The sequence below is a fragment of the Melanerpes formicivorus genome, unplaced genomic scaffold (genome assembly GCF_026170545.1).
Source record: "Melanerpes formicivorus ecotype bairdi unplaced genomic scaffold, bMelFor1.0.p_v2 SCAF_6, whole genome shotgun sequence".
NCBI classification, from domain to species: Eukaryota; Metazoa; Chordata; class Aves; order Piciformes; family Picidae; genus Melanerpes; species Melanerpes formicivorus.
In genome coordinates, this window is record NW_027142358.1 from 25,178,020 (window position 1) to 25,201,467 (window position 23,448).

At 40.6% G+C, this 23,448-nt stretch overlaps 1 protein-coding gene across 2 annotated transcripts in view; it reads left to right on the top strand.

Moving 5' to 3' along the window:
* Nucleotides 1-23,448, top strand: part of MYPN (myopalladin) — a 78,433-nt gene that overhangs the window by 20,343 nt on the left and 34,642 nt on the right. The window contains exons 4-6 of one of the 2 annotated variants that reach the window (XM_068140132.1): nucleotides 5,679-5,756; nucleotides 8,014-8,949; nucleotides 20,747-20,922. In XM_068140132.1, coding sequence (XP_067996233.1) covers nucleotides 8,015-8,949; nucleotides 20,747-20,922 — 1,111 coding nt within the window. In that variant the 5' untranslated portion in view covers nucleotides 5,679-5,756; nucleotide 8,014. The remainder of the gene's footprint in view (nucleotides 1-5,678; nucleotides 5,757-8,013; nucleotides 8,950-20,746; nucleotides 20,923-23,448) is intronic. The other variant, XM_068140133.1, reaches the window with a different exon arrangement.

Here is a 23,448-nt window from a genome sequence, read left to right on the forward strand (position 1 = left end):
TTTAAGTCTTGAGTTCCCTTTTTCACTACTAACCAGTATTTGTATGACAACTGAATCTCATTTAAAACAAAACAAAACAAAACAAAAAAACACCACACCAAAACAAAACAACCAGCCCAGAATGCTGAACTTACAAGGCAAAATGATGTGCAAATGACATGTACTTTGCATACCTCTGCTTTTCAGGCTTTTTCTTTCTCCAGTTTGTGCTTGTTCTGTCTGGCTGCACAAGCAGTTGAATGTTCAGCCTTCTGACACGTGTGTTATTCCCTTTACACTGGTGCTACTTACACTCACAGGCAGAATAGAGACTTTTGCTCAGTGTTGTAAGTTGTGCAAATTCTCATTACAGTAATTTGTCTAGACTGAGCTCATGCAATACTTGGTGACACTGAAGCTAAGATCTAGCTTCAGTCCCACCCCATAACTTTACAGTAGTCCTCAACCACATGCATTTGTGGCATTGTGCGCTGCTCACATGTACTGTTAGCAGGAACAACAGAAATTACTTACTATAAATCATTTGGAGCATAGTCCATTGTAGTGGGTTTGCAGTTTCAGCCAGGAAGGGCTTGCAGAGTGGTGTACCCACACTTGGACCAGCACAAAATAGAGTGGTAAAGGAAGAATGCATTTCACCTCTCACATTTCTAGAACCAGATGGACGAATATCGCTGTTTGCTTGCAAAATAGGTGCTCATAAGGCTCATTAAAATTCCTTAAAGCAAAAGAAGTGCTTTTAAGGCTTTAATTTTTGCATACATCTCACTCAAATGTCTGTGGGTGAAATGGTGAACACCTCCAGACAAGAGGAAGAGAACTGCGTTAGAGGAGACCAAGATCACTACCTAGTACAGTCTAGGCAGATCCTCTGCTGCAGAAATCTAGACTCTCAAAATATTCCCAGCTCCTCATCACTTGCTTGTGGTTTAAAGATTATTTATCTAATGGTCATAAAACATTAACACATCAAATGAACATGTTATTCACATGAAAATACAATTTATGACTTTAACATAATATTTTTAACTAAATATAGATTATAAATCACTGTATATATATATTATATATACATTATCACAAGTATTTAAAAGATGAAGCATTGTCCAACTCCCAAGCCATTAAAAGTTTATTACAAATAATGAAATTTCCCCAAAACTCTACATAGATTTTTTTTCCTTCTTTCTTTCATTTTCCTTCCCTTCCCTCCCCTCCTTTCTTTCTTTCCCCCCCCCCCCCAACCCCCCCTTCCTTTTAGAAGGGAACTTTCTTCTATAGGTAATATTTTTCAAGGTTTAAGATTCAAGTTCATAGAGGAAAACATTGCATCTTACCTGAAAAGTGTTTACAAAATTGAACTGCATGGCATTTACAAACGGAAGGGCTGCAAGTTGGGAGTTAGTAATTCTATTCACAACTACAAGTAAATCCTGAGCAGTTGTTCTAGATCTATTCTGCAATGTATCTAAGGGCAGAATCTGGACTATTAGGGGGTTTATTTACAGAAGAGGCCCTGAATCTAATTATTTTTTCTGAACAGAAGCAATAATAGCTACACATCAGTTATAACAGCAATTAAAAAACTCCCTTGAACAGCAGACATTTATATGAAAGCAAGGAGCAGCAAGATGTGAAGATGTTTACAAGCACCACCATTTTTCCCATTTCCCACTATTTACAGCCTCTTTTATATTTACAGTCAAGGGAGAGTTTTAAGGTCTGGATTTTATGAAATGGAGATGGAAGAAAATGAACATATACCTAGAACATAAATATAAATCAAAATAAAAAGATTATATTGAAAAATATACATAAAAAGTAAGATGTTACATAAACATGGACATAATCTTCAGCCTACTTATTCTTAGAGGGACTTTATTGCTCTTAGAAGTTGTTATATTAATGGGCTTGGAGGCTCTGTGTAGTGCCTCATTTAATTATATTGCTTAGAAATGGGAATTTTATTGTCTGACTTTCTTGACTCACTATAAGGAAAGGAATTTGAAGCTACTAATGTTTTTAAAGCAGGAAGGTAAACTACTATCTGGTACACAGCCTTCTAAATACAGTTATTAAAAATATCTCACAATGACACCCTCAAACACAGAGCTGCTAACCTTAGTCCTTTGCTCCAGCCTAACCCCTCCTAGGTCTGGAGTCTCAAGGTCTGCCTTGCAGCAGCTACAGCTTGTCAACAGGCAGTAACAGAAGCTCTGACAATTGCAACTGCTAAGTGAGAATTCCTGCAAGCACCTAAGAATGTGATTGTGCTCATTAAAGGTCTGCAACACAGACTACTGGTGTTATCTCTTAGCTTGTTTGTCATCGCTGTAATTATACAGTTGAAAACCATACAGCTGTTAGTGTTCAACAGAGTATGGGTAAATGCAATCAAGTTAACAGCAAAAGGATATAGGTTCTAATACCTGCTCAACCTTCCAGTTTTCAAACTGGAGGTGCTGGGCAGAGCACTGCCACAAAGGTGCCACTATGCAGAGGTAGAAGTAGCACTTTTCTGGTTGTTCTGACACTGGGCCTTCATACACGAGCAGTCCCAATAAAAACAATGGTAACTTGAAAAGCTAGACAGGAGCAACTTGCACTGAATTAAGTGACTCATTTTTAACTACAACTGAAGGCCAAAAATGGTTAAATGCTTTTTGCATTGAATCTTCTGTTTGCATGTAACCTTTTAATTATGGTACAGAGAATGAGTGTTTGAAAAAAAAAAAACATCTTTAGGGCATCAAGCACCCAAAGCTCTCTCTCAACACACAAAACAGGGGATCTGCGCTCAGATATATCTGGGATTCCCTTCAGCTTTGCTAAGATGTCTCTAGTGCTGTTTTCTTAGAAAAGCTCAGATTCTTTCAGTGATGATTCAGCAATGGGTCTAACAAAACTCAAAACAAGAGGCAATGAAAGGTTTCATGGTCACACTGTTCAAACTTCCTGCTGTGTGATTTTCTTGCCTTCCATTTTAGGATTTCCACATCTAGCCACTGCCAAAACAAACTATAAAAACATACTGTACCTTTGTGAATATTTTATCCCACAGATCACTTGGCTAATAAGAGAACATTGCCTTAAATGTAGGCTCTTGGAAACTCAGAAAGCTTGTGTAATTAGTTGGCTAGTGGAAACTGAATTAGCAAACTGAAGAAGTTCATGCAGTCAGTTTTGTTCATGACATCCTCTGATGTCTCTCAAGATAACAGGTGCCAAAGGTCACTGCTATTAGCATTCCAGGAAATCAAAAAATGTCCTCAGTGCACTCCTTTGGTGCTGTAGTTAATAAACCAGTCAAGAGTGCAGAACTGCTAACTGCTGGAGTCAGTTATCCCATTCCCCATCCTAAATAACACCAGTTTAGAGCTACTATTTGTAACTAGCATTGCAGTTCCTTCCCTTGATACTGGTTCATTATGAGACAGATACTTCCAGTTTGCAAAAATACTGTCATTTTCATTAACACCACAGATTGCTCTCTCTCTACTGTGTTTTCACTAGAGTTTGTCCTTCTTACTGCTTACTCAGAGTTATCTGTGGAGTTATCTACACTTATCTGCTCAACAGAGATATCTGCAATTACTGTATACATTTGCTAGTTCTGTGATGTGGCAGCAGTGCGCCTTGTACTGCCACCATGGGATAGCTGCTGCACAGCCATGAAGACAATTCTCTTCCATAGGCTTAATCAGGAAAACATAAAGAGAAGGCGCAAGGCATATTAAGGCAAATTCCATATCTCAGTCTGACCAATCCAGAAAGTCAGGCTGAGAGAAATACTGAATTAAAGGCTAGATCTTAATTTTGAAGCTAGGAATCCACTTTTGGCTGTATAAAGGATAAATCATTATTAAATTTCATTAATCAAACCTGTAATAGCACAGTTGTTCCTCTGATGATACATCTTTGCTCACTAGGAAGGTGGTTTAATAGATATTTTAGAAAATATATGAATACACCTATATTGCTTTCTAGGCCAGAGACCCTGTCAGGCTGTATGCTTAGCGTCATTTGAACAAAAGCTGTTCTCATTTAATTCTGCAATCTGCATGGCTCAGCCTACGCAGTGCTTCATTTGTTCATCAGTGCTTGGTGGGCCTTGGAGAGGATATCTTCTTGTAGGGGGGAGTGGGGGAAAAGAAAGAAAACAAAACCCCCAAACAAACAAGCAAAAGAAACTAAACATCTCTCAAGGCATAAGCAAAACATAATTGCTGATTGTAACTGAACTGCCTGGTAGCCTCACAACAACATTTGCTGAACCACAACATTAGAAATATCACATCGTTCAAAATATCTTCAAACTTCAGTAGCCAAGCACTGCCTCAAAGTGCCACATTTGACAAGTACCCAACTTCTTCCTCATTAAAAATAGAATAACAAGTTATTTTCTACACAAGCTGAAAATAGAGAAGACATGGATATAATATTCTGACCCTGGGTGAGCTCTAAAGAAAAGTGATGACTCTCTAAGGATAAAGAATTTTGTGTCAAACTCATTCTCATTGATATCCTGCTTCCCGGCACCAGAAGGGGCACTCTGCTCCCTTCTACCTCTTATGCTTTGATGGTCAGAAGGAAGTAGTTTCAGCTCCTTTGCTGGGGAACTGTTGGTTTTCTCTCATACACAACAGCCAAGTACCCTGGGAGGAGCAGAGAAAGAGTTTTCAATGATTTGTCCATTTGCTTCTTACAAGTTCACTCAGGACCGTGACAGAGAAGTGGATTTTGCTGTTCCATATACAGCTGTGCTGTCTAGCCTGGTCATCCAAATGAAAGATACTTTATACAGCTGCATTACAGGTAGCCAAAATTAATCATGAGTACAAGAAAGTATTTTTTTCTGACTAATTTCTTCTGTAATTTTTTTATTTTCACCAGGTTTTGTTACTTTGCTGTAGTTTGCATGTAGCTTTCCTCCTTTTACTGTCATACTTTGCAAACTACAAGTATAAAGCTGTTTAGCCAATCTAGACACATCTTCCTGGACAGCATCTCCTCATATTGCAGTAATAGTTCTTAGGAGAATTAACAGAAGTAATTTCTACCATTGGAAGATTTTTTTTTTCATGTTTCAATGCTTTGTACAAAAGATGAATAGAAGATGTGTAAGACCCTGGGGAAAAAAAATGCAGCAGAAAAGCTGCATTGTGGTTAATAACCTCTGTTGAAGCAGACAGAGCATTTAAATGAGGAAATCAAGCAGTATCAGTACAAAGGATGAAAATGAAACCCTGAAGAGTCACAGTCAGATGTCTTTCACATACCCTCTCAACAAAATTATTTCAGTTCTTTAACTTCATTTGACTTTGGCAGGGTTTGAACACCCAGTATTATTTCCCTACTTGAATTTCCTCCTTAGAGCATCCAGCATTCTCTAACAACATATTTTTTCAGCTCTCATGTTCTTTACAGACAAAGAGAGGAGAAGATGTGCCCTTCCAAAACCTTTCAGAGAGCGCTACCAAGAAATATAGCAAGACATGTAAAACACAGCCTTCTGTTGTGGCATCTAAAGCCCCACATAGATACATACAGGAGGACGTTATCGGTTAGCCCCAGCCACATGAGGGGATGGTAGTGTGGAGTGCATCCCCCCCAGAGATATTTTGAGACATTGTTCCTTCTCTGACATCCCACTAAAGGCACACACTGCTCTCTTTTTGCAGGCTAAGCCAGCTGCTTGGAGCAGAAAAAAGAGCTGGCTCTGGCTCTGCTTCTTCCCTTTGTTTTGAAGCGGATACAAGGTAGCACATGGGGAGGTCTGGAGCAGACTTGCCTTATGTTACAACTACATTCTGTGTCTGCAGTTTGTCTCTGTGTGAGGTTTGTCTTCCAGGCTCTAAGCAACTTGTGTTAGAATGTATTCAGACTCTCGTAGCTTTAGCTGTGACCTTCACAGCACATAGTATGCTATCAGCACATAAACAAGATAATATAACCCCTTAAACAAGTTGAACTGTTTAAGGAGTAAAATCTGAGCAAGCAAAAGCAGGAAACTCAGAGCAAGAGTTTTAAGTCTCATGGAGACCTCTTTGTTCTCTTAAGAGGTTAAATTACATACTCTGTCCAGTCATGAAGCAGCTTACAACATTATCTCACGCAGGCTTCCCAAGTCAATGTTCTCTTACGTGCCACAGCTTCACTGAAAGCTGTGCCAGATAATTGAATGCCAAGTGTTCAATTAGCATTGCAGGTCCTGGCTCAGTTGCAGAGACTAGATTGGGTGCTCACAAGCATGTAATTTACATGGTAGTTTTATTGTCAATTTTTTTGGTTGGGTGCCTTTGTTGTCTTACTGATTTTGCTTGCTTCATATTACAAAAATAAAACAAAAATAACAAATATTTACATAGGAAAAAGAATTTCAAAAGAAACTGTGGCTCAGGCAGAGGGATTAAGGTCTCAAAAAGCAGATCAGATCAGCAGATCAGATAGTTTTATGTTCATTCACTGAAGAAGACTATAAACAGTTTCAATTTCCTTTTTGTAAATAAGGAAGAAGGGCTGTCACTCACATTCCAGGAAGAAATACTGAAGCAGTACGAGTCATTACCACCTTATTTGCTTTCTACGAGCCCTTTTCCAAGGACAACTGTCCCACTAGCAGAGCAGAAAGCCTTTCACAGCAGATACTTTTTTTGCTTCTCCTCTCTTTCTCTGGAAACTTAAGCTGTTGCATACAGCCATGAATGGAAACGGGTCAGACAAGGACATGTATGTTCCCTTCTTTTGATGCCATGACAGGAACAGAACCTTCTGCCGTGCTACAATATTATATTATATTATATTATATTATATTATATTATATTATATTATATTATATTATTATTATTATTATTATTATTATTATTATTATTATTATTATTATTATTATTATTATATTCTCTATATATAATTATATAATAATATCTAATTTATAATATTCAAAGCCATCACAGCAAGGCTTGCTTGGTCATAAATGAAGTAGGAGATACCGTGCCTTCCATATTCTGAGACAGATCCAGTAACTAGTCACGCACCAGTTTCAGTATCTATGAGGTATCAGCGCTCTGAAAGCTTATGAAGAGCTTTTGTCTTGTCTTCATATTTAAGCCACTTCAGGATGAGTGTGTTAATAGGATGTCTGCTTCCCTCATAATGGCTCTTGGGTAAATAGAAGGGACAATCTTGTCCAGAAGTTCTTAAGCATCCAAAGGGATACTTCAGCTTTGCTCATGAGGCATGCAGATGAAGTACGGGCTTTCTGATACTGCCTTCTCATCTGTAGTATGTTTTCTCAGAAGCAGGATGACCTAAGATAATAATTTTAAAAGGCCTGTGGTACAAATGATGTTTGGATCTAATAATGACATAATTCTCTACTTCCTGTAAATACCTTAAATAGCTTACTAGAAATAATGCCTCATTATAAAAAGTATAGAACACTTAGCACCATTATTGTTTTGTATAATGCAATAGCTTTACAAATTTTAAATTAAAATGTCATTACAGAATATTTTTGTTCTTCTGTCCCCTCCTGCTTTCTCCTCTCATCCTTCAAATCCTTTTGAGGGTTCTTTCACTTGTACTTCAGAGTCTTTCAGGCCAAATTTACTTAATTTAGAGGCACAGTTATTCTCTTGCATCTTTCAGTCCTTAAACTACACAGTGTTTAAATTATCTGGTGAAGTTATTTCCTAGATAAGATATTCAGTTAATAGCTCTGTAGCTGAAGTTTTGCCTGGAGCAATGTCTAACGCAGCATGCTTGCAGTTGCTTTAGCTAGGTAGGGTTACCAATGATAGAAAGTGATGAAATATGAATTGTAATGGGTAAAGGCCATAGCATGGGGCACTTGTGTACAGAAGCAGGCCTTTAAAGCAATGCCTTACTCACTATTTAATATTCAGCACACAGACGCACTTGGAAAATATTGTGTTCTGTGTTTCAGAAGCCTGTGATTGTGCAGTCAAAAAAATGATATTGATAAGGTGTGGTCCTGTTTGTCCTCTTTGTTGGCAGCATGCAAGACGACAGTTTAGAAACTTCAACTTCAATATCTCAGCTTCTGAGAGAAAGTTATTTAGCTGAAACTAAACACCAAGGGAAGAGCGAAAGAAGCCGATCAGAACCAGCTTCTCATAACTTCCATTATGGCAACGCTTCTGGTGATTCAGATGAGGTAGTTGCACAAGATGACCTTCCAGATCTCTCTGCCTTTTTGAGCCAAGAAGAGCTAGATGAAAGTGTGAACCTGGCAAGACAAGCTATTGATCAGAATCCACTGGAAACTAAACAAGATGACCTTCACTTACATTCACAGCATCCCCCAGATGAACTGAAAACCAAAGGAAAATACAAACAAATGGCCCAGTCCACATCTTTCAAAACATCAGACAATGGCCTGCACTCAAACTTTTGTCAGGACCATGTCAAAAATACAAAGAGCTCCAAAGGGAGCTCTCAAGACCTAAAGAAACACCTCCCTTCTGAATCAGAATCAAAGAAGGAATTCCTAAATAAGGCAGCAGATTTCATTGAGGAGCTGTCCTCACTTTTCAAAGCTCACAACTCTGAAAGAATAAGACCCCGAACATGCAAAAACTACAGGAGCAAAATAGATTCCAAGAATAAGCTGGCTCAAAGAGTTAGCTCTAGCCTATCTGGCACATCAGAAACCAGAGAACGGCTCTCCATTCCAGTACCTCAAGGCTTGGAAAATGAAGCAGAGAAAACACTTGAACAAACAGATGATCAACAGGCAGCAAATTTGGAATCTCTCAATCAATTAACAAGAGGAGAGCTAAAATCAGAGTCAGAATCTGCTTCCGTAAGTTCTGATGAGCCTCTTGGGCAACCACCACGCTTTACTCAAAAACTGAAGAGCAGGGAAGTTCCTGAAGGAACCAAAGTGCAATTGGACTGCATTGTGGTAGGAATCCCAGCACCTGAAGTCAGGTAAACATATTCTTCACTTGTCATTTTGTATTTCTGTAACAGTTACTGTATGCCTTACACCTTTCAGATGTCTTCACCTATATGTTTCATTGATCTATAGGTGAAGTCTCTTGATCTTTATCATTAAAACTGATATAGAAAAAAAACTTCTTTCTTTAAATCAAGAAAAGGTTACTTATATTTTAAGACAACATGTTTTGGGACACATTGCTTTCTTCACACTTTAGACAACTGGTTTTAAATGCTGTACTTCCATAACTAAAAGAAAGTGCTAAATCCTTAGTGAGAAGTGGTAGTTATCTTTATGGAAATAAAGCCTGATTGTGTAAATCATCAATGGCTGTGATACCTCATGCTGATGCCTGAAGGTATTTGAAGTGAGTAAGCACAGAGTTCTATAAACCAAAAATGTCCATACATATCCACACACAAACAGAGAGGAAGAGAGTCCTCTGAAGTTATTACAGAAATAACCAGGAGCATCTCAGTTCTCATTCAGATTCTGTCAACGATTTTGCTATGACCTTAGAAGAAACACTTCTGCTTTATCAGGTATAATGCACCCTGATTAACTGATACTAATGTTGTGTGACTAGCCTGCTAATCCCAGTGCTTCAGCTTTCACCTATATCGAGGAGGATTCTGAAAGTTAAATGAGTAACGTTTGCAAAGACCACTGGAGATGAAAGGAAATGAGAAAAGCTACACTCCATTCATCAATGACATCAGTGGAATGAGAAACAGATTATCGTAACTTCTAAATTTGTCATGAAAATTCTTAGATCTCAGCAGCATTTCTAAATCTAAATTTGCTCATATAGAGCTTGTTAGTCAAATTTACATCTCACTTACAGGGGTGGAATTATATTTCCTTTGCTGGGACTCTACCAGTCCAAAAGAACAGAAAACTCTTATCTTTTAGACATACTACACATATTTGCCTCCTAGCTTATGCAGTGTCATAAATAGATACCCTTAGTCTAGACAGCTGCTATCCTTTTATAGGCATTTTAGAAATCTGTTGCTTTTCTAAATACTGAAAAGAGCTATTTGCATCTTCAGCATCCAACTAGAGGACTCTGAGCTTCACAGATGGTTCCCTTTTTCAAATTGTCAGCTCATTGTTTCCTTAGATATGTTGCCAATGCTGAGTACAACTCTCCCACCACTTCTGCTGCAGCCAACACCTTTTATCATCACTCCTGCTGAACCAATAGGCACAATTACATAAAAGCCATCTCAACATCCAAAGATTTTTGTGGTAAAGAATCTTTGTCTTCCACAACCTTGGATTTCTGGCACACCTTTCAAAAGGAAGAAGCTTTTATGACTCACTATTCCATACATGGGATCATGGATCTACAAATGAATTCTCTTGTTGTGGACAGCCTTGTGCCAAAGACAAGAAGCTAATTTACTCTGTTTATAGGATCCCTGAACTGTGACTGCCAGACCTCTCACTAGTGCCTTCAGTAGTAGTAATGTGTAGGTTGTCAGCCCCTAACAAGACCTTGACTCATGGTGCCATGCAGCCTCTTGTGCATGATGGGAATGTGAACTTCCAAAGGACTAAATTATTTGCTTGTAAAAGAGGCACCTGTTCTAAACCTGAGGGAAACACCTTGTTTAGGAAGAACATGCTTTCTACTGAGCTTCATGTCTAAAGTCAGTGCTTTTGAGGCATGCCATTGGTGGAGCTGATGTCATTGTGAATGTTGTATTATATTCAGTGTTTAAATTCATGGAGAAGCATGATTAAAAGAGAAGACACTGCTAGAAATTTGGGGGGGATTGACAGAAAACAGCCAGGAAATATCATCATCATCCCCTAGATATTAGCAACACTCTCTGAAGATTGCTTTTCTTTTAAAGACATTGAGATGTTTCTCCAGGCACTTGCCTTGATAAATTAAAAATGCCAGGAGGATCCCAGCACATGAGAATTATGGGATTTTTTCTCTCATCATTCATAGTTTATAATACAAAGAAAATAACTGAAACAATGTTCTCTTCTCTGTATAGATCTGTACATAAATTCTATCTGGCTTTCTTTGCAATCAGGAAAGATGACCAGAGAATTGCTTCTTTGCAGACACAGTCCAGTGCACAACATTTTAGGTATTTCTCAAGAAGGACACACCTCCATCCTTACAACACACATCATGCCCATGCTGTTGACACATACATAAACCTGACAAAGTGCTCAGCCATCTAAGTGTAGACCTTTAAGAACTATCTGATTTAGAAGCTGACACTATGAAGTCACTGAAGTATAGGAAAGGCAGATAGGAGAACTTGGGAACAATGACTCATGTTGTGGAGTATCATTGGATGGCCAAGATGCCTATGTACCCAGTTCAGGAAATGCTTGGTTCCACAGAATTGGATGATATATATCTTTGTAACTCAGGTCTGTTTTTTAAGATTTTCCACTGAAATTTCTGTTTCAACATTTTGTTCATTTAAAATAGTAAAATAAGGTACTTATGTGAACAACAGTTGATACAGGAGCTGATTTTATACACTTTTATAGAAGAAGTATTCATCAAACTTTCCCAGTGATAATGCACTGCTGCCAAGCAATGTACTATTCCAAACACAAATGCACGCTTGGTTTACTGACTCATGCTGCTGCCCAGATCAGTGTCTGGCAGGAGCCCACACAAGTCCAGAGCTCACAGGCTGATGCCCCAAGGCCAAGGGAAGTAGGGACAGGGCATAAGAAGTCTTATGCAGAATATCAGTCTCAAGGTCAAACTAAAAAATCAGTCTCTGTTTCAGTTTCACTATTTAACAAGCAACAAATAACTCACAAGGGAGTGAGTTTGAACTCTCTTTCCCTTTGTATTTGTGTATGTCTTTCTGTATGTGCCGTATTAAGGAGAAAGCTGGGAATGTTAGTGGTAAATATTCAAATGCTTCCAGTGATTGTGGCTTTTGTATTCTCTGCTATCATAACAGAGCCAGAAAACAGAATGTACTTCATGATAGATGTTCCATTAACCATGGGGACAGGAGGCTGCAGGATTTTTCACTACAAATAATGCTTGTCTTTGATCTGTTGTGCAAAGCTTCCAAAACAGCAAAGGAAGTATCTTGATGGCCACAGTTGTGGAAATGTGTCCAGACCTGGCATTTGTCTTGCTTTGAGGGTAGCAGTTTCTCAAGGTTTGTGGTGAATTAGTTCAGGAACTGTGGCACTGAGCAAGGACAGAAGAATGCTAATAGATAAGCAAGAAAGATACAAAAATCAGTAGTCCTAGGAAAGGACTGACTGGCAAGGTGGCAACCGATAAAAGAAAGTTTAATGTTGACTTGCTTTAAGGCATGATTTCTTCTTCCCTCAACTCAGCTGAGAAAACAGGCATCCTTTGGATACACATGTGCTAATGCATGCTTGCCTGTATCTTCTGCCTTGAAATGTACTTCCTATCCACAGAAAGGAATCCCAAATTAGTTACACTGCCTACAATATATACACTAACAATGTAGACATGGTACTGTGGGAATCCAGAGCATTGTGAAATTACAAGACTCAACAAGCACTGTAATGTAGTTTCCCAGTCAACACTAGGTGCAATCTGATGTTTAAAATTACGTGATGGGGATTATAAAACAGAAATTATGAGACAGGTTTACAAAGATGTCAATCACAGGAATAGAAAGGACTGGGAAATATGATGGACAGAAACCCTCTCTGAAAGTAAGACAGTACAACCCAAAACTGATGGTGTAAAAAATGGTGTAAATTACATTCATGATGGATCAGGGACATCAGGCAATGATAAAGCAGTGTAACTGACAGGCTGGATGGGTAACTGGCATAAACAAGGGTTCACTGAAAGACAGAAAATTGGATGGTGGAGCAAGAGAAGGACCTGGGAAGTGATTTGAAGTATCAGTGCATGGAAAGCGAAGCCTTGCTTGTCTGAATACAGGTAGACCTGGCCATCTGTTTTTTTAGGAGACCTGAGCCTTGATGCAACAAACTCACATGTTAGAGGAAGCTTGCTAAGCCTACCAAGCTAGAAAGAAGTTTCAATGAAATGTTACCCATCTTTTCAATATCGCCAGCTGCAAGCAGTGTCAGAAGAGGCAAAGACTGATACCATAGTAGAGGGGGCTCTACCTAGCTCAAACATTAGCTCACAATTAAAGAGCGCCATGACAATTATTCATTGATTGCTGTACTCTGACTATACTGCAGTTAGAAATAAGCATTTAAGTGAAGTGTGTAGCGTATTTCCAAAGTGTTAAAGGTTTCAATGACCTCCTTCTCATGATTCCTTCTCCAGCTCTGTTTCTGTATGAGTAAGGCTAGGTGTGACATTCATTCTTCTCCCTGAGATGAGCACTCTTTATTCCAGGTTCAGAGGTGCCTACATTTTTCCAAACCAGCACATCACTCCTAGGTTAATTTTACTTATGAATCACATTGCATGGTTTGTCATACACAGCTACCCTGGAAGAGTCATGAGGATTTGATGTTCTAAAAACAGGCTGTATGTCATAAGGTTTCCATGAACACATTCTTTAACACAGGCATACAGAGCTTAAGAAGTGCATTTTAGTGCTGCTTGGTTTGAAATTAATTACAATTTTTTGGAGGCTCTGAAGCCATATAAAACTGATCAAGGCTTTTATCTTTCTGGCTGCCAAATGAGAACATTTATCTGTTTCAGCGTTCAAAGTCTAGAAGTCAAATCAGTGGTTTAAGACCTAGGATGAATTTGGCAGTGGGTGAAACTGCTTGTGCTTAATGTGAACCTGCCTTGTATGATGAAGCTATCATTACAATTCATGGCAGGAATGAAATGCCAGTGACAGAGAGTATTGCTACTTCAGTCATGCCACGTATCTCAATGTCAGAACTCTTCCTGGAACTGACATTTCACTGCTACCACGTACAACATTTTGATGTTAAGAATAAAATACAATGTTAGTAAGCAAGGATTAGATATGGCCAGAGTAGAGATTTACATAAAGCTTGATTTCACAAAATAGAACCGCTTTTCATCTTGAAGAGAGAACACAAATGAAGCATGCTCTTTTTCTTGACTTAATCTCAAAAACCTTACCATTATGGTGAAAATAGTGACTGAAAAATACCATGCATAAGAGAACTAAACACAGGTTTGAAGCAGAAGTTTATTCCTGAATTTTAAATCACTTATGCTGCAAATTTTGGACTAAAAATAACATCAAATAAAAGAATTAACTCAATTCTGCTTCACTGTCTGAGGAATATACTACTCACACACTACTAAAATAATGGAGAGAAATGGTGGTTTAAATTTTGCCTATAGGAAATTACAATCGTGCCTCCCAAGGCATGCAGTACAGACTTACCTCTGCACTACCCCCATGGATTAATTGGAAAACCTGATCAATAGTAACACAAAGAGTTCTTGTATATTACTGGTGATTATATTGTAGTATTTTGTGTAATGTGTTTTGCTTTGTGTGTCACTTGAGTGGGGAGCCACATTTAAGTAGATACAAAAATATACCACCACTGTACTGTAGAGGTAATTTTAATGTTCTGAAAAGATGCTGCTGAAAATGAGATCAAATTCTTTAACAGTTTTCCATATCTGCTAACTCTAACATGCTAAAACAAGGCTTCATGATAGGGAAGAGGCATGAGGTAGGTATATAAAAAGAAATGAGTAAGTGTCATGACTCACCTCCCAAAGCACACAGAGGCCTACATGTGTTACACACCTAAAGGGCAACTTGTACATTCATATACCAAATTTGTGCTTGCAGTCATACAACTGTGCATTGTCTCCTGTCAATTACCAGCAATTGCAAATCTTGAAAACAAGAGAAGAATAAATCATAGAATCATAGAGTAGAATCATAGAATGGTCTAGGTTGGAAGGGACCTCCAAAGGTCATCTAGTCCAACCCTATCTGCAGTAAGCAGGGACATCCTCAACTAGATCAAGTTGCCCAGAGCCCTTTTGAGCCTGACCTCCAGGGATGGGGTCCGAACCACTTCCCTGGGCAACCTGTTCCAGTGTTCCACTACCCTTATGGTAAAGCTCTTTGTTCCTAACATCCAATCTAAAGCTACTCTTCTCTAGTTTGAAGTCATTGCCCCTTGTGCTATCACTACAGGCCTTTATAAACAGCCTCTCTCCATCCTTGTAGGCCCTCTTCAGGTACTGGAAGGCTGCCATTAGGTCTCCCTGGGGCCTCCTCTTCTCCAGGGTGAACAACCCCAGCTCCCTCATCCTGTCTTCATAGCAGAGGTGGTCCAACCCCCTGATCATTTTTGTGGCCCTCCTCTGGACTGGCTCCATCAGGTCCATGTTCTTCCTGTATTGAGGGCTCCAGACCTGTACACAGCCACTCTGACCCCAGCCTGTAGCACTGCATGGGGTTATTGTGGCCAAAGTGCAGCACCTGGCACTTGGACTTGTTGAATGCCATCATGTTGGACTCTGCCCATCTGTCCAGCCTGTCAAGGTCCCTCTGGAGAGCCCTTCTGCCCTCTAACTGATCAACACCTGCTCTCAACTTGGTGCCATCCACAAATTTACTGATGATGGACTCAATCCCCTCATCCAGATCATCAGTAAAGATATTGAACAGGATGGGGCCCAGCACTGATCTCTGGGGGACACCACCACTCTCTGGGCTCAGCCCTCCAGCCAGTTCCTAACCCAGCACAGATTGCTGCTGTCCAAGCCACGGGCTGACAGTTTGGCCAGGAGTTTGCTGTGGGGGACAGTATGAAAGGCCTTGCTGAAGTCCAGATAGGCTACATCAGCAGTCTTTCCCACATCCACCAGATGGGTCACTTGATCATAGAAGGAGATCAGGAGATGACACAAATAAAAAGCAGGATTTGCAAACAAAATGTTAGTGCAGAACCACACAATCTAGTCTACTAGAAAATAATTGTCATGATACTGTGACAGTGAAATCTTTTAAAGCAGAGGTAATTTGTAAATAATAATTTCAAGACCACTGATTTCACCATTTAAAATTATTTTTAAGTGCTGCTTCTTACTTTCTAAAAAAGATAAAGATAGTAATAGATGAAAGAAAAAAGATTAAAAAAAACCCCAGAGATAATGGTTGGATACTTTGGAGAAAAATATGACTATACATACATGTATACATAGATGTTCACTCTGTTAGATGCTTCCCTAAGTGTCAGCTTTTGGCCACTGTCAGCATGCTGTGTTAGGTGGACTTATAGTCTAGGCCAGAATATCCAGTAAGTTCTTATTTATCTTTTCACACGTGCTAGCTGTCCTGGCATCCTAGGGTATGTGCTAATATTATTACTCCCTTTTGTATGATTACAGCTGTCTCTTAAATTTACAAGAGTGCTGCATGTAGTATGGGTTTGGATATTATCCAGTACACTGTTCACAGCTGTACTGTGACGCACCTTAAATGAGTTCTATTCAGGTCTGAGGAGCAGCATGAATGGCTGCTGAAAGCTATCCTGAAGTAAAATGTTCTCCCAGGCAGACTGTCCACTGACAGAAGTACCTTGGAGCATCTCATTTTGCCCAGCAGAATGGCAGAAAAACTAACAAGTGTTGAATTTCAAAGGGACAGGGGAAGACTCCCTTACATTTGTTAACACTGAGTTCAAGCAAACACCTGTGGCAACTTGAGATGCAGCTGTAGTCCCCTGACTGCCCATCCCCCTCTTCTATGGTTATTAACATTTACAAAATTGATATAATAGAATTTGTAGGGTTCAGTTATCCTAGTTCCACAAGTCTAGTGTCCTGGCACAAACTCAATTTCATCAGACCAGAATCAGAGCAGCTGGGCTTGGGAACATATTTGAACCTGCCATCCTTCTTCAGAGAGAGGAATTGACAGCAAAGAAGTCAGTATTAGGATTTTAGCATTTTCAAGAACTGCTGCCACGTCTGCAAGAGCTTTAAAGCTCAGATGGAAGAGAAATGCTTTGGTTGAAGCAGTCTGCACAAAGCAATGCCTGTTTCTCATTGGTAAAACCCTGTGGCTGTATTTCAGTGAAGCAAAGCTGCATGTCAGCTGTGAGATGTCAGGGAAGAGAGCTGGGACTGGTACATGATGATGTTTACTACAGGATTGTCCACTGCCAACAAAAATATTAAATTCATGAAATGCCTTTTCATAGACCCATTTTCAATTCTTATTACAATGGAAACTTGTAACTACAGGATAAGCAAGCAGAAGTAGACATGAAGCTAAGACTTTTCAGTTCTAGCTCTCTAGCTACAAAGGTTTGCCTTTCTAAAAGGGGAAGTTGCGTTAAGCAGCATGATTCACTCTGCAGTGCAGGAGCTCCCCTCTGTAACAGGCAGCCCTGTACGCTTTCCAAGCTGTACTCTCAAGGCAGTTGACAGCACAGCTACAGATTACACTAATATGCAGCTCCAAGGGGACTGGGGAACACCCTGTCTACTTTAGGAAAGCCACATTGGACGGCTAGGACGATGGTGCACAAATAGTGTGTGGTTTACTTCTTAGCTATGTAATCAGCATTTAAGTTCCAGACCTGTAGTCTGTCGTACCTCACAGACCCTTTGGGACTCCTTTTTCAATTCTACATTATACTACTTTATTTATTAACATTTTTTTAAGTGATATGAGATGGAAATGTATCAAAGTACCTTATAGCATGAGCCAGGAAATATCAACTCTTACCATTTATTACTCAAAACCCTAGCCTTATGCTTTCCAGAACTAAGGTTATTTGCTGTAAAATGCTATTGCTTTGTTAGCATTTGTGTGCACTCAAAAGCTAGCAGGTACTTTTTACCAAGTTACCACATACAGATGGATAAAACAATTACTAATTTTCAAAAAGTGTTTGAATAAACATGTTAGCAATGTGATAGCCCACACCACACACAGGTCAGAAAGCCACAGTGCACGGAAAATACAAATATTTTTGTGAAGTTTGATATCTGTCCATATGGAAAGTTACAATGAAGATGAATGCACACTAGCTTAGCTATGTAAATTTAGCTAGCTATCTAAAAATACAGGTATTTCTAAGTATTACCTGGATTCCTATCCATAGTACTGTACCTTCTCTATAAAACTTTGATTGTCTTACTAAATTTTGAATCTGGTTCTGCAAACCTATTTGCTTTTTCTCTGTCTGTTCTGCCTTTTCCATATTAACAAGCAGTAGCAATCAGGCCTGCTTTTCCCTCCTGCTAGTTCTCAGGTTGAGCTGATGGTTACCCTCATCAACATATTCTATGGAGCTTTCTTTTCAGGTGTTGCTTTCACTTTTACTTGGATTCCTGCATTTTCTACTGAAATAATCCTTCTGAACACTAAGTGACTTAGGAATGCCTTAGATGATATTGTGGAGTCTCTAAAGGGCCCAATATATTCTTGAATGTGTAGCAGGGTTTAAAAGAATACAGAATACAGAATTAAGCAGGTTGGAAAAGACCTTTGCGATCATCAAGTCCAACCGATCACCCAACACCATCTAATCAGCTAAACCATGGCCCTAAGTGCCCCACACAGTCTCTTCTTAAACACTTCCAGGGATGGTGACTCCACCACCTCCCTAGGCAGCCCATTCCAATGGCCAATCACTGTTTCTAGGAAGAATTTCTTCCTAACATCCAGCCTAAACCTCCCCTGGAGCAGCTTGAGACTGTGTCCTCTTGTTCTGGTGCTGGTTGCCTGGGAGAAGAGACCACCCCTCACCTGGCTACAACCTCCCTTCAGGTAGTTGTAGACGTCAATGAGGTCTCCCCTGAGCCTCCTCTTCTCCAGGCTAAGCAACCCCAGCTCCCTCAGCCTCTCCTCATAGGGCTTGTGCTCCAAACCCCTCACCAGCTTTTTTGCCCTTCTCTGGACACATTCCAGCAACTCAACATCTTTCCTAAACTGAGGGGCCCAGAACTGGACACAGTACTCAAGTGCTGAGTACAGGGGCAGAATGACCTCCTTGCTCCTGCTGGCCACACTATTTGTGATACAGGCCAGGATGCCATTGGCCTTCTTGGCCACCTGGGCACACTGCTGGCTCGTGTTCAGCCTACTATCAACCAGTACCCCCAAGTTCCTTTCTGCCTGGCTGCTCTCCAGCCACTCTGATCCGAGTCTGTAGCACTGCATGGGGTTGTTGTGGCCAGTGTGTAGAACCCAGCACTTAGATGTGTGCCCTTGGACTGTGCCCAACTGTCCAGCCTGTCAAGGTCCCTCTGCAGAGCTCTCCTGCCCTCTAACAGATCAACACCTGCCCCCATCTTAGCTTCATCTGCAGATTTACTGATGATGGACTCAAACTCCTGGTCCAGATCATCAGTATTGATGATATTGAGCAGGATGGGGCCCAGCACTGATCTCTGGGGGACACCACTAGTGACTGGCTGCCAGCTGGATGTGGCACCATTCACCACCACTCTCTGGGCTCAGCCCTCTAGCCAGTTCCTAACCCAGCACAGAGTGCTGCTGTCCAAGCCACGGGCTGACAGTTTGGCCAGGAGTTTGCTGTGGGGGACAGTGTCAAAGGCCTTGCTGAAGTCCAGGTAGACTACATCCACAGCCTTCCCCACATCCACCAGGCGGGTCACCTGATCATAGAAGGAGATCAGGTTGGTCAGGCAGGACCTGCCCTTCCTAAATCCATGATCCCTTGGCCATCCTGTAAGTGCTGTGTGATTGCACTCAGGATGACCTGTTCCATAATCTTGCCTGGCACTGAGGTCAGGCTGACAGGCCTATAGTTCCCTGGCTCATCCAACCAGCCCTTCTTGTGGATGGGCACCACACTGGCCAGCTTCCAGTCATCTGGGACCTCTCCAGTGAGCCAGGACTGCTGAAAAATGATGGAGAGTGGCTTGGCCAGCTCATCTGCCAGCTCTCTCAGCACCCTAGGATGGATCCCATCCAGTCCCATGGACTTGTGGGATCCAAGTGGCTCTCTGACTACTTCCTCCTGGATTACAGGAGGATACTGCTCCCTGGCTCCATGTGCGAGCTCAGGAGGCCAGTTGTCTGGAAGACAGCCTATCTTGCTATTAAAAATTGAGGCAAAGAAGGTGTTAAGTACCTCGGCCTTTTCTTCATCTTTAGTTAGAATATTCCCCTCCATGTCCACTAAGGAGTGGAGACTGTACTTGCCCCTCCTTTTGCCATTAATATATTTATAAAATACAGCAACATGATGCATAAAAGAATTCAAGGTCCAGCTGGCTCAGTGGCCATGTCCTGTAAGGAAGTGCCTCTATACTGCTAACAGATCACGTCTCTCCTTGTGATGTATGTCTGCCATCTCTTATAAAAAGTTGATTGTCTTAAATATATGATAAAACAAAGAGTAACATTATAATAAATTACAGTCACATCCTGAATCACCATGAACTTGGTATCACAGCTTTGAAGGTAATTTACTTACTTAGGGTTTGGGCTGGGGATTTTTGCTATAGTTTCAGACACAACACAGATGTGAATACAGCTCAAGAGGAATTCAGAGCTGAGGTCATAGCACTCCAAATTCAGAGCTCTTCTACTCTACTACTCTACTACTACATCAAGAAAATATGTGCTACAGTCACTTACATGAACTAGTTTTTTAGTATGTGTAAATAATGTAAAGAATGGAGCTCTATTATTTGCTGCCATTGAGTATTATGAAAATCATAAATATTTGATTCTAATGACTGTTGATTCAACACTAGCCTGCAGTACTCTGCCAGAATCTTCAGGCTAAAATCCACCAATTTTATCATCAGGAAGACATCAAACATTGCCATTCTACCTGTCAAGTTCTTTGCATTGATAAACAGTATTTTTTGCCTTGCAGGTGGTACTGTGAAGGGAAGGAGCTTGAAAACTCACCAGACATTCAAATTATCCAGACAGGTGATCAACACTCACTGGTTATTGTTGAAGCTTTTGAGGAGGATACAGGACGTTACTCGTGCTTCGCTTCAAACATCTATGGAACAGACTCCACTTCTGCAGAGATTTACATAGAAGGTAACGTTAGAATCGTGGCAGCCGGTTGTTGTCATTGGTCACAAAGGGTTAAAATACAACTATGCACTGTGTATGCTAACTGGGTAATAAGATTTGACACAAAAAATAAACAGCAAGAAGTCAACACTTTTTGTCATTATTAACATATATATTATTTCTCTGTAAAATAGTCTTCAGACAAGTGATTACCATTTATATGTAATTTTAGTGTGTGGCTTCCTAAAGATTTTGTATATCTTACTGCCAGATTAAGGTCTAGAAATATTCTGATTCTGATGCCACCTTATACTTTTTGTCTGAGGTATTCTGCAGAAATGCCCAAGCCCAAATTCTGTGTCTAATTCTTATTAATCCCTTTTTCCTACACTCTTTAGTACAAATTGAATATAGGATAGCTTCATCCTAACCCATTATTTGGACCTTATAATCAGAATAAATATGCCAGCCATTTGTTATTTTCCCTGCACAACATTTGCTGTAAATAGAATATACATCTGCAGATATAGGTCTCCCTTCTCTTTAGCCTTTTTAATATATCTTACTTTAATATATTCTACTTGAGAGAGGTCTATTTATTATATTTCTTTTTAATGCTTTTTGGGGTAAGGTTTTAGATTGTGTCTACCATTGTGCTAGCAAGGTTACAAATTGAAAACAAACACATAGAATCTTTTTTTTCCCTTTTTTCAGGAAAGAAATATACTATGAGCACCACCACTGACAACAGTGGGTCCATTCATAAGTTAAAGCACCTACCCTACTTAGTACAAAGTTAATTTTGCTCTGCTGTTACTCTCCTTTCATGTCTCTAATCTGACAGTGAAAGGACAAATCCTTTTTCAGTATCTGCACTGCCCCTGGCATTAATGGGAAATGTCTGTACTTGGCAGGGATTTACTAGTTCTCAAGACTGGGGCCAAGGTCTGCTTTTACTTACTCAGTGGCTGTTGGATGGAAGCCATGGCTGAGGGAGATGCTCACTGACAGGAACTGCAGAGAAAATGCAAATTCCACATGCAGTGAAGGCTGAATCAGAACTGGAAAATGTCTCAATAAGACAGTTGTCAATAAACTGAGCCAGGATCTCCAAACTATGCTGCAAGGCACTAGTTGAAGAATAATAGTTATGATTCCAGTTCTCTGTCATTTTTCCCCTTAAAACCAAACCAGAAGAAACAGATAGCATTAGGTGTCTGACAGAAAACAACAAAAACAAAAACAAAACCCCACGTTTTTACTTGGTTCACAACAATTACAGACTACATCATACCAGTGTAATTTCAAAGAGAACCTGAGGAAGACTCAGGTATGTGTTCACTCTAGGATGTTTTCCTCACTTCATCCCCAATGTGCCTTATACCAGTAGCAGTTCTGTATCTTACACAATATGTACAGCATTGGTTCATTTCCACTGTAATGGGAGCATTTCTTTTGGCATAGCATTATAATATAGAATCATAGAATCATAGAATTGTTAGGGTTGGAAGAGACCTCAAGGATCATCCAGTTCCAACCCCCCTGCCAAGGGCAGGGACCTGTCACACTAGATCAGGTTGCCCAGAGCCACAGCCAGTCTGGCCTTAAAAATCTCCAGGGATGAGGCTTCTACCATCTCCCTGAGCAACCTATTCCAGTATCTCACTACCCTCATGGTGAAGAACTTCTTCCTAACATCCAATCTGAATCTACTCACTTCTAGTTTTGCTCCATTCCCTCTAGTCCTGTCACTACCTGACACCCTAAGAAGTCCCTCACCAGGTTTCTTGTAGGTCCCCTTCAGATACTGGAAGGCCACAATTAGGTCTCCTCAGAGCCTTCTCTTCTCCAGACTGAACAGCCCCAACTCCTTCAGTCTGTCCTCATAGGAGTGGTGCTCCAGCCCTCTAATTATCCTCGTGGCCCTTCTCTGGACACGTACCAGCACCTCCAGATCCTTCCTGTAATAGGGGCTCCAGAACTGGACACAGTACTCCAGGTGGGGTCTCACCAGAGCAGAGTAGAGGGGAAGAATCACCTCCCTCGACCTCCTGGCTATGCTTCTCTTGATGCAGCCCAGGATGTGATTTGCTTTCTGGGCTGCAAGTGCACACTACTGGCTCATGTTGAACTTCTCATTCACCAGCACCCCCAGGTCTTTTTCTTCAGGGCTACTCTCAAGCCAGTCACTGCCCAGCCTATATCGGTGCCTGGGATTGCCCCAACACAGATGCAGGACCTTGCACTTGGTCTTGTTGAACCTCATGAGTTTGTCATGGAGCCACCTCTCCAGCCTGTCAAGGTCCCTCTGGATGGCATCTCTTCCCTCCAGCATGTCTGCTGCACCACACAGCTTGGTGTTATCAGCAAACTTTCTGAGGGTGCACTCAATGCCACTGTCCATGTCACCAGCAAAATGTTAAACAAGAGTGGTCCCAGTACTGATCCCTGAGGGACTCCACTTGTCACTGGCCTCCACTTGGACATGGACCTATTGACAGCCACCCTTTGGGTGCAGCCGTCAAGCCAGTTCTTTATCCACTGAGTGGT